A 12,201-nucleotide genomic window follows, 5' to 3' on the forward strand; every position below is an offset into this window, starting at 1 on the left:
GAATCTAATTGCTTTATTTTATAAGTTAGAATAGAAATCCTTTGTTGTTTTTATTCAGAGTATAGTGAAATCTGAAATTCTCAGTAAAAGTGAAGTTAGAGCAGAGATTAAGAAGCACTAAACTTAAAAAAAATAGACAATGTTTGAAGAAAGGTACGGAGCCTAAGACCTGACATGGGTAAAATATAATTAGTTCCCTTGAAATAATAATTCACATGATAAGTCATTCATTAACACGGATGTGAGCAATACTTGGATTTACAGTAGGTAGTAACTTCACATTTTGTCTGTGTATATCTCATTACAATGCATGGAAGACACGGACAATGTTTAGAGATCAGATTTTTTTTATTTTGAAAAGCTCTACAAAAGCATCGATAATCACGTCTCCATGTCTGGGTTCATTCACAGACTATCAGAGTAAACTCCGTCCTACCGCAAAAGCTGCTTTCCGCCGCTACTTTCATGTCTCTGTGACCCACATTAGTTTGAGAGAGGAAAATAAAAACAAGACTCAAACTAGGGGATCTATTTATAACTGTCTGGATGAAAATCAGAAAAATATCATAAGCTTTCTGACTGCCAGCATAACAAGAAAACTAGCTCTGCCGCCCGGCATAGTGTTCTCTGCTGCCGGAGCTCACTCTGCTACCCAGCATAGCATGCTCCACTGCAGAATCCTTGTCATTAAAAGAAAACTACACTTTTACCAAAATCACTCTGCTAAAAAGCAAAAAAAAAAAAAAACAGTAAATAATAATAATGGATTTTATTTTTCTGTTTTTTCCAGACACTCAAAGCAATGTAAAAAGCAATATCTATATCCAATTATTCCGTCACTCTTCATTCATATCTGGCCTACAGCCCCTCCGGCCCCTCCAGCCCCTCTGGCCATCAGAGACTTTCATGCACATCCTTCAACCATTGGCCGACCTGCTCAACCACCGGATCCACCTGGGAGATATTGGTCCTTCCCACAATCAGGCGGCAAATGTCTAATAAATTACTGCTACTTTCACAAAAAGCAGCAAAAAGAGAAAGAAAATCCTTATTTCCCATTTGTTTTATGGTTGATTTAACTGTTACCTTCATTAAATATTTTTATTCACATACTGGAAAAGCTTAACTTTTTATAATTTGAAATATTATTTAACCTGTCTCCTAAACTTTAAATATGGGTATTAATTTAGCTGATTTCCTCCACACGATGGCAGCATAATCACAAGTTCCACCAATAACAGCTATGACTACTTTTGCTCTGGACTCTACTTTTTACATATGAAAGTCATTTATGGAATAAAAAAATGCCAAATGATATAAAAAGGAGGACAGATTTTGAAAACTTAATTTAAAAAAGTTAAAAGCTGGTTAAAGTCTAAACAAGATTGTTGTTTTTGTTCATGTGGGGAAGCAGCAGGTATTTATGCAATGGTCATACAATTTATAGTTACAATGTTTTGTTTGATTCTAAATTATTTTGATTCTAACGTTCAAGCCTGCCACAATAATTCAACCCTGAAACAATGATTCAATCCTGAAACAATGTTTTTAAACATTATTCAAAACAAATACAGCTTTATCCCCTTTACTTTTAACGTGATACAAATGCCAAGACAGGTTCATCCAAAATTATTCCAAGGAATCTAAAATCAGAAGCTTTTTTTTGTCAGTTACTAGTTATAGTGAAATTCCTCAATGAGTGTTTGTGTCTCTAATGATGCAGTGTGGTGATCCTGCTGCACTTCCCCATGCTAAAGACTGTGACACTGGAGGACAAAAGGTGGGTGTCAGCCTCACTATTTAACATTGGTCCGAGTGGGAATCTGGAGCTCCGGTACAGTCTTCAGCTTGAGTTGCATAAAAAGTTAAATCTGTGTTTTAAAGGTTTTCTTGATTTTCTTTGCTCTCCATTTTTTTCATTGACTGCAAATATGGGTAAAAGTTGTATACTGTTAAAAAACAGCATTGTCTAAAATCCAGAATAGTTCTTTATAATTGTGCGTAGATAGTTCTACCGTTCTCACATTTTATACAAATTAAAATGTTTTGCGTTAATGTTAGAAAAAAATAAAACCACACAAACTGAAATTTTTCTTTTATTTTCAAAATCTTGGTTTTGTCATCTTTTATTTAATGTTATTGTAAGGAAATAATGCTGAATCATGGCAAACAACATAATTACATTAATGTGTGTCTTCATAGTTCCTAACAATTCAAAAACAGTCAGGAAAAAACAATAAAACAACCAAAGGGTCAAAATCCATTGGTCGCTGGCGGGAATCGAACCCGTGTTTCTTGGCATTTTGGCCTTTTTTCACGCATTCCTTGAAAATACTGGGTTGTGTCAGGAAGGGCATCCTGCGAAACCAAATCACCTGTGCGAATGAGTGACAGCTGGTTTGCTATGGCGACAACTAACAGGAGAAGCTGAAAGGTAAAAAGTAAATAAATAAGCTGTTACAAGGTACAACAAAACTAATAAAATGATGCCATTTAAAAATAATTCATGTGTTTTCTCATATTACTTCTATTTAGGTAAAAGTAGAAGAACAAATTATTACATTTGCACAAAAAAAGGTTTGCTTTTGTTGGCTGTTATCATATTTTACCTTCAATTAGCTTTGGTCAGTGGGGACATGCTCATTTGGCTGACCTCTACACCTCAGCAACCCATAACTTTATTCTAAATATAAATTTTAAGACATATTTGTTGTGTGATAATGTAGATTTACATTAATCTTCCCCCTTTATTCTTTTAAAAATGCATTTTATGGTTTACTTTGATATGAAAATCTTTGAGGTAAACAACTTTTTCTTGCTGGTTTATATTTACATTATTTCTTTTTTTTGTACTGTATATTTCTAATTAACAGAAATTCATGATCAATTTTACAATAACAGTTTCAAAAATCCAGATTTGATACAACACAAAACATCTAAACTGGAGAGAGAAATGATGAAATAAAGCAGATGTAGACACGTGCACAACTAAACAAAAAATAAAGAAGCCAGTGATTTAGACTTTAACAAATACTGAACTACTGAACCATCCACACACCGAAACAGTTCTGAACTGCAGATACTATTAAAATGGGCTCTAGATAGAACATGAATGAATGTGAAATGTGCCCAAAATGAGCAGATTTATAATTAAGGACAGACCAGAGTCATTTAGCATATTCTTTGACTAAACAAGCAGCTGAATAAAAACGGGACTAATTTTTACGCACCACTGACGCAGCTTATCTGAGCTCCAGTTGGCTGCTTCCACGCACCCGAAGGGTTAATTGGGGTCGCAGTCAATTTCGTCAGGCAGTGAACTCAAATGTCCAAATTTGCCAGGGGACAGGTGCGCTTGTGAGTCACGCCCTTGGACGTGAGGAGAATGGTGGCCTATAGCCTCGTTGGTGGAGCTCGCTAGCACCGGAGGTTTTATGACCAATATGAGAGCGACCCGCGGCACGCGCAGCTTACTGCGTACCTGCGCTCTCACCTGTTTTCTCTTCCTGTTGTGTTCCACCTGCGCCGGCGCTGCAACCCGGCGAAACGTGGCTTCCCATCCCTCGACGTCGAAGCGCAGCCGGAGGAGTCACCAGAGCGCCAAACACATGGGAGCGCACCACCGGCCGCTGACGGACGAGCAGAAAGCGGACCAGAACCTGCAGTTCATGCTCAGCTTGTATCGGAGCGCAGCCGAACCGGACGGCAGGCCCAAACAGCATCGGAAATTTGGGTCCAACACAGTGCGCCTGCTAAGACCCACGGCGTCGTCGGTGCACTACCGACCCACTTCAGGAGGTGAACGAAGTTCTTAGTGTTTTAGGGGAGTACCTGCAAATCTAGATGCAAATACTTCTCGAAAAAATATTCCAGAATTTCAGAGGTATGGCAGCACATGCGCATTGGTTATTCTTTTAGATTTCAGGCCTGCTACTAATTGCCAAACATCTCCATTCATTCATTACATTAAAAAACAAAAAAACTACTGAGAACTTTTGTGTAACTTCCCAGTTTCATGTATCTAGCTTTCACCCACATCAATTATTTCAACATGAGAACATCTCAGTTTGCATTTTGACTGAAGTTAAATTCAGTCCTTGTACTTAGAGAAAAATGGTCTTGCATTGTTGTGCTTCTAACCAATTAAGCACCTAACATTTCTGTGAATTTTTGTAGCAGCAAAGTGACTCCCAATGAGCTGTTAATTAATAAAACCTCAAAATTGTTAGATAAACTCAGTTTAACATTTAAAGCAGAATGTTGAAAGCTTTAAACAACTTCTTCAGAAACATTTCAAGACTGCAGGTCTTAAAAAATATACTACAAAAAAGTCACTCAAAACTGCTTTTTATAATAGGGAAGGGTTCTGATGTAACTAAAAAGACTGCATTTCTATAAAACATAACCTGTAAACTTGCATTTAATGCAGTTTGTTTAAAACGACGGTTTCTAAACTTTTCGGGAGGATGGCCAAATTTGGTGAGGTGAAAACATGAGGGCCAACCTTTCAGCCTGATATTTTTTGGACTATTTTAATAGTAAATTTTTAACCATAATTTCTGTCAATTTGTTTATTTTTGCACCGTTCATTCCCAGTTATCTTGTCGTGGTTAGAATTTTGATTTTCTAAAAGGAGCCTGCAGGCCTGTGAAAATTTGAATGAGGGCCCCATTAGGCCAATCGACCAGACTTTGGAGATGCCAGATTTAAGAGTATGTTTTACATTTCAACACATACTTTAACACACCTTTTATATTAATCTTTTTTTTAATTACATAAAATGTACTCATGGTCAGTTTGGTGTCTCAAGGATCGCTGTGTTAAAATAACCTCTTCTCTTCCTCAGACCTCTGCTACACATTCACAGTGCAGTACAAACTCGACACACTTCCCTCGGAGCAGCTTGTCAGAGCGTCCTTTATCCACCTGCGCACCTCCTCTTTAACATTAAGCACAAGCCAAACTGTGGAGCCCCCCCAGTGCCGGGCTCAAATTGCCTCATTTGGTGGGAAAAGCCTGGCCGTCTTAGAGCCCCACGAGCAGTGGACGGAGACAGACATCACCGCACACGTCAGTGCTCACATCCTGCAAGGGAGAGACATTAATGAGGAGGGGCACTTGACCCTCACTGCTCAGTACTGGTGCACAGAACCTGGGAAGCCTGATGTTGACCCATGGTGGTGGTGGTGGGCTCCCTTTCAAGAAAGGAAACGCTGGAATAGTGAGCCCCACCTTGAAGCTCCCTCTCTTCTTTTGTACCTGGAGGAGGAAAGAGAGGTAAAGGAGTGGATGGGGGATTTTCTTGGGGTTAACGGGGAAGACATCATGAGGCGAGTTGGCTGGTGGCACCCTTCCATTCGCCGGCGGCGTAGCTTCAAACAGAACTCAACTTTGGAACTAAAAGATTCTTTCCTTGATGCTCTTAACTCTCCGACCTCTTCCTCAATGTCTTCTTCCATAATTTCTGAAATTCCTACCTACAAAACCAAAAGCAGTACGCCCAAGAATCGCTGCAAACTTCACTCCGTCACCCTGTCCTTTGACGAACTCGGCTTGGGTCATTACTTTATCGCCCCACGAGTCTATAACCCTCGATACTGCCAAGGTGACTGCCCAAAAGTACTTCACTATGGATACCATTCTCCCAACCATGCCATCATTCAAACAGTCATCAATGAGCTGGGTATTGGAGAGGTTCCCCCTCCGTCGTGTGTACCACACAAGTACAGGCCTATGAGCGTGTTAGTTGACTACAAGAAGAAGGTGGATTACAGGGAGCTTGAAGACATGGTGGCTGAGTCCTGTACGTGTCGTTGAAGACTCAAAAGAACTGAGGAATTTGAAAATGCAGCTCTGACAAAGACTGATCCCTGGACTCTAGGCAGGTCATCGAATCAATTTAGGGGTTGGCAGCTAATGATGATGAGTCTAAGACTGGAAGGAGGAAGTTGATGTGGTTTCAGATGTTTACATTCCTTGGTAAAGCACTTTCAAGGTAATTATTGTGCATTTCATTGTTTTCTGTGTTTTAAACCTGATCTGTTTTACATAAAGTGCAATAATTCATACTTGTACAATCCAACAAAACCTTAATTTATGTATTTGAAAAATCTGACATGTTTTTTTTTTTGTGGAGCTACATTTATTCTGTAGGACAAATGTGGCTTAAACTAAAGAAATATTTTAAGGAACAAAGGTCAGCAATGATGGATTCAAGTCTGATTGCTGGCTTTCATTGCAGGCTTTTTGAGCCACTTTTTTCCCCCCATTTACTTCAGTCTGTACGTACTTGATAAGGTCTCGCTAAACATGAACTGCTGCTGATCTTTTCTTTGGCAATATGATGGTTAACTATAACAGTGTGTGAAATTCTAATGAAATTGGTGATGTAGAGGAAAAAATACAATTTGTTTTAAAAAAAAAATTGGGAAAATAAATAAAATAAAATGCATATTTTGTAAAGACCAATTAGTTGTGGATTTTATTTGAATTCTTTTGGGTTTTTTTGTTTTTGTTTCTTGAAATAGAAGTTGCTCTTGTGAGGAATAAATAAAAGTTCACAGGCAGTTCAAATTACAGAGGTGATCCTTTTAGACGCTACAGTTTTGAAATTTATTGGACCAAGGCAAATATTTGCATTAAGCTATCAATCTAATAAATTTGGGCTCGCTGAAGCAGAACTCGAGCTACAAAGATTTTAAGGATACAAAAGTGTACAGAAGAAACATTTAAAGTTCTTTTGAAAAATACATCTGAAACATTACAATTCAGACATTAGGCCAAAAAATTAACACAAACTTAAAACCTGGAAGACAAAAAAAACCTGAAACTTGATTATTTCTACAGTTTTATTTTTTAAATCCAACTTCTTGCTTTGAATGTGGATGGAAGAAAAGCTCAATGACTTCTAAAATAACCCAAAAAATGGTAAAGCTGAGAGAAGGGAGTTTGGATTGACTTAATTTAACAAATGTAACCCTTGTGCTATCCTAGGCACTTTAACATTGGCAGTTGGGTCATATAGACCCACTAGACAGTGCTCTGAACCTTTTTTTCTTCAATGATTTGTGATCTTCACTGGTGTCCATGAATTACATGAAATCTTTCCACCTTTATCCACCTTTGTCATGGTAGGGAGAACACGTCAATGCAAGGGTGGGGTCATCTGGACCCCACAAGATGGCACAAGGGATAGATGTACTTTATTTTACCTCGGGGGGGGGGGGGGGGCTGCTAACCCTCCTGTTATGTTCAGGGTCAGATTGACCCGTTTTGAATTTTAAATACCAAAAAATAAAAACTGAAAAGCATTTGTCTACTTTGAAAATTCAAATAGAAAAAAGTATCAACACTGTTCCTCAGAAACAAAGCATGGGGGTTGAACAGTAAATGACCAAAGTAAATTATCGTAGTCTTGCCTTTAGAACCAATGAGACTAGAGATTTAAATAGATTTTGGTTTGAGTGGTGGGAGTCCTTTTAATAAGTAAGGTTTGATTTAAATGTTCATTAATTGTGGGACCAGTCTTCCTACATAAACATTGCAACTGATGATATTTAGCTTTCATTAAATGGAGTTCAGAGGTAAGCCAACAAACATTGAGAGAAATCAAACAGGCAGGGGTTTCAGCGGAGCAGGAGAGTTCAGGACAGAGCTTGCACAACTATTACTCAGAAAACCTTGTTTTATCAGGTGAGAAAATGGAATCAAAGGAAAAATTAATGCCAAAAACAACAAACCAAGTCCAGAGGGTGTCCTTTAACATGATTGAAGGTCAATGTTTTCCTGAAAGTTTGCTGCATTGTGTTTTTGTGGATCCAGAGAAAGTCTGAGAAGATCCAGAGAGAGGAGCTGTTGTTTGGATGAGGAAGTCTGTGGAGTGACATAGAAGAACATTGGAGTTGTTCAGGACATGTATGAGAGCTGGAGGACAGTGGTGAGATGTTCTTTAGTTGGGACTACAAAGTTCCTAGATCATTGTGGGAAGTTCCTTTTAGAACTTTGCAGCACTAAAACTACAAAGTTCTAAAAACTTTGTGGTCAGGGGACCCAGGTAAGGCAGTGAAAGACTTTTAAGGACTTGGGGTCAATAGTCTACAACAGAGAATGTGGGAAAGAGGTGGAGAGATGTGTACAAGCAGGTTGGAATAGGGGGAGGAAGGTTTCAGATGGGATGTATGACTAAAGAGTGTCAGAAAGAATAAAGGAAAGGTGGGGAGGAATGTGGTGAGAGCAGCCATTGTGTTGGTTTTGAAACAGTGGCTCTGAAAAAGGAACTTGGAAGAAAATTTGTTCCTAACAGTAGATAATGGTATTTTTAACATTTTGTGTTAAAAATACCATTATTTTTCTCATAGTTGAGGGAATGTATATGAAGAAAATTAAACTCAAAACTGCAGGACCTGGGTTTGACCCCTGAGTTCTAGTTAAAGGAACTCTAAATGCTTCAGGATGCCTAAACATTTTGGACAAGTCCATACTCCCAACCTTGTGGGAACAGTTTGGAGCAGGCCCCTCCCTCTTCCAACATGAGGGTTGGAAAGCAAAGTAAGGTTTATAGAGACATGGATGACACAGTCTGGTGTGGATGAACTTGACCGGCCTGCACAGAGCCCTGAACCCATCCCTTTGGGATGAGCGGAGACTGAAAGCCAGGTCTTCTCCACCAACATTAGTGTGACCTCACCTATGTCCTTTTGGAAGAATGGTCCCAAATTCCCATAGACACACTCCTCAAACCTTGTGGACAGCCTTCCCAGAAGAGTTGAAGTTGCAAAAGGTGGACCGACATCATATTGAACTCCATGGGTTAGGAATGAGATGGCACTTCAGTTCTTATGTGAGTCAAGGGAGGTGAGCCAATATTTCTGGTAATATAGTGTATGCTCTCTAAAAAGACATGTTTTTTTTTATATATATATATTTTGGCCACAAAAAAAAGCATAATCATAATTAAAAGACCACAGGAAATGCTTTAAAAACAGATCAAAATATGATTTGAGAGGGACTTTAACTCTACTACAAGTATTCTTAGGGTGTATTCAGACTGGAAAAGTCTGTTGGTCCAGATCAAGTACTTTTAAAAAAAAATTGGTTTATTAATAACATACATGTGCATTTTCAGATTAATATTTTTAGTTGGTTTAAATATTTTTAATAGGTTTAACCTCTTAAGACCTGGTGTCCACATGTATGGACATCCCATTTTGGGCTATATTACCACAGTTAATAATTGTTTTAATGGGGCCCCATGACTACATGTGTAGAAGGTTAGCTCAAATATTAGCTCAGGTCTTAAGAAGTTAAAAATGGAATTTAAATCACTGTAGTATTATGTTTTCCTTAGTAATAAAAACCTGCCAAAAATCACCTGCCTGTGCCAGTTGTCAACCGCTAGAATGAGATTCAAGTGATTGTTGATAAAAGAATCAAGATAAAAGAATCTTGAATCTTGAATCTTGTTGCAGGGCACCGACTACAGTTAAAGCTACATTTGAACTACAGATCCCACAATCCCCTAGAATGCCTCCCACCTCAGGTACATTTTTGTCAGGGCAGAAAGGAAAGCCCTAAAAATTATTTGTTGATTGGACTACAGCTGTTAAACTGTCCTGTGGATTTGTGGGTAATGGCACAGGTAATCTGCATGACTAGAGAAAGTTCCTGATTCCCAATCATGAAAGCTGGGGTTCATCCCCAAAATGCCATTCAGGTTGTGTTTTCTTCTATGTCGTACGTTACACTGCTGCACTTGAAATACCAGACTGGAAAAGCTGTGACTTTGCATTTAGAGAGAGTTTCTGGCTTTAGTTCCAGAGGACACTGTATGCAAAGGAGTCTCCATGAAGTTCTTCAGCTTTGCCAACATCTCCGCTCTGCCACCAACTCTACCAACTCCAGTCTCAAACCCACAAAATTTCTTGCTGACAGCCCCCCCAGCACACCACTGCATAGAGGAGGGCACTGGAGACAACAGGCTGTCAGAATAAAAAAAGCAAATGGGGACACACATTAAACGAGGTGAGTGTCCTTAAAAAGTACATTCTGCTCTGCCCTTTTTTGTAGATAGTCCATGTTTGTAGACCAGCTCAATTCATTGTCTAAAAGGACTCTGAAGTACTTGGGCCAAAGTTCCTCAAAGGTTGAGGTTGTCCCTATATACAGGGCCAAATCCGAATTCTACCAGTACCTCTCCAATTGTACGGGCATTTGGAGCTGTAGTGGTGTCCAAACTTTTTTTAGGGGGTAGCCATAGTGGCTTAAGACTGGATATCCCTCCACCAGGAGAGTGATCACTGTGGTGCGAAGGAGAAATGCATTACTTGACTAGGGTGTGCTCTGAAGCACAGAAGTTTACATTGAAATGTTGTGTTTTTGCAAAACTTTTTAAAGCTATAAAACCGATGTTGTGTATCTTTCGAGCGATGGCAGCAATGCGCTAACGGAGCTCACCGGCGACAATTCATGATGGGCAGTGTCGTCCAAATTTGAAGACACAAATTTTCCATAAATCTCCGCTTGGAGGGATAATTGTAGGGGTAGGGGAAGAATTCAGATTCAGCCCTATAGTTAGTGAACACCACCACCTCTGCTCTAAGGGATGGGTTGTAGAGCAGCAGGTGCCCGTCGGAAGTCCAGCACCATCTCCTTTGCTTTGAAATGTTCAGATACATGACCTCTTTTTGTGATAAACCTGTCCAACACAAAAAGGGCTTCAGCTCTCATCTGTTCGCTCAGTTGTTGGACAGAACAAGTTAGAGAGAGAAAAAAAGAAAAGGAAGGTTCAGATGGAGATTATTCCACCAATTTCACTCTATTAAGTCTTGCACCAGACTCCTGCATCCTCTCTCCTAACCCTCCATGATACATGCCCCAATTGCAGTGTCATTAGAGAATTTCTACATGTGGCATGTACCAAAGTTGTAGAAGAAGTCAGCAGTGTAGAGAGAGAAGAGGAGAGGTGAAAGAACTGTGCCTTGTGGGGCACCCATGCAGCTGGTCGCCATGTGTTTGCTCCTATTTCCAAATGGCAGAACATGGCATGCATTGCAGACCAGAGGCACCCACCACTCTGATGCAATAGTGTCTCAGCTTTGTGCACAACTGCAGAACACAGCAGGGGTCAGACCAAGTCAGTGGTGCATTTCTGTGAGGCAGGAAAAGACACTTAAAAATGTTTTTATTGAAATTTCAGCAGACAATCACGTTTTATCAGTGGTGGTCCGTCAGGGCCTTCATAGCCTTTTCTGAAGGTGCAAGCAATATCAGAATAATGTTTTAATTATGTTTTGCCCATTCATATTCATTAAATCATTCCAAATGGTCTGCCCATTCCCTTTTATTGTGTTTGTGATGGTTATGCTGCTTCCAGACAGACGTATTTTTACATTGGAGCATTTAACCAATTGCATTTCAGCTAGCCTTTGTTGCCAGGCAGGATAAGGGCCTTCACCATGAGTTGTAAAGGTCTCAGAATGCAAAAACAATGTTGGTCATTCATTTCTTTCAACCGATCAGATTTTGAGTTTGTGTCACCAGGGCCTTCTAGCAGGCTTAGGCAACTTCACAGTATTAAGACCTTCTGATTGGACAGAAGTTTCAGGAAGTCACATGCTGCCTTGCCCAGTTTGACACAGAGCCATGGAGCACTTTTTGATCTGTCTCAGTTAAACAGAGCTGACTGCACTGCAAGCCACGGATGATCTCCTTGAATACCTTCATCAGAAAAATCTGAGTAAGATCATGAAGCAACTGTACAGATTTGCGTGTTTGACGCTGACCATCCCCGTGTCCACTGTGTCTGTCAAGGGGACATATATAATATATATATATATAACATATATAATAAATAACATTCCAAATTTATGTGGTTGTTTTCAATGTTTTGTGCTGGATGTATTTGCATAATGAGATTTGTTTACTGTTTTTATTCAGTTTATTTCCCCCACTGTGTTTTACGTATATTTGTACTGAACTTAACTGAATCCAATAGTGCTGTTCTCAGTGCTCCTCTGCTTTTCTTTTCAAAGTTCTAAATGATCGCTGTGTTAGTGACTGATAAAATGACAGTGACCAAAAGTACAGTTTGCCCATACCAAGAATCAACTGTCTACATGTTTTAAACGCTGAGAGGTTTGAGTTCACCCTTATCAACCCCTTCTGCTGAGGTTTGAAAAACTCAAATTGGGCACATGACATCTG

The 12,201-nt window shown here is 39.4% G+C and overlaps 1 protein-coding gene across 1 annotated transcript; it reads left to right on the forward strand.

The window, feature by feature from the left end:
* Positions 1–3,239: 3,239 nt before the first annotated feature.
* Positions 3,240–6,468, forward strand: bmp15 (bone morphogenetic protein 15). The gene is made up of 2 exons (XM_004079944.4): positions 3,240–3,798; positions 4,847–6,468. The coding sequence occupies exons 1-2, from the start codon at positions 3,435–3,437 to the stop codon at positions 5,815–5,817; spliced, it is 1,335 nt and encodes a 444-aa protein (XP_004079992.1). The 5' UTR covers positions 3,240–3,434; the 3' UTR covers positions 5,818–6,468.
* Positions 6,469–12,201: the final 5,733 nt, after the last annotated feature.

This window comes from Oryzias latipes, chromosome 18 (assembly GCF_002234675.1).
Source record: "Oryzias latipes chromosome 18, ASM223467v1".
Classification (NCBI taxonomy): Eukaryota; Metazoa; Chordata; class Actinopteri; order Beloniformes; family Adrianichthyidae; genus Oryzias; species Oryzias latipes.

Coding starts and splice junctions, on each gene's coding strand:
- bmp15 (XM_004079944.4), top strand. CDS start 3,435: ATGACCAATATGAGAGCGACCCGCGGCACGCGCAGCTTACTGCGTACC. Junction 3,799..4,846: donor CTACCGACCCACTTCAGGAG/GTGAACGAAGTT, acceptor TCTCTTCCTCAG/ACCTCTGCTACACATTCACA.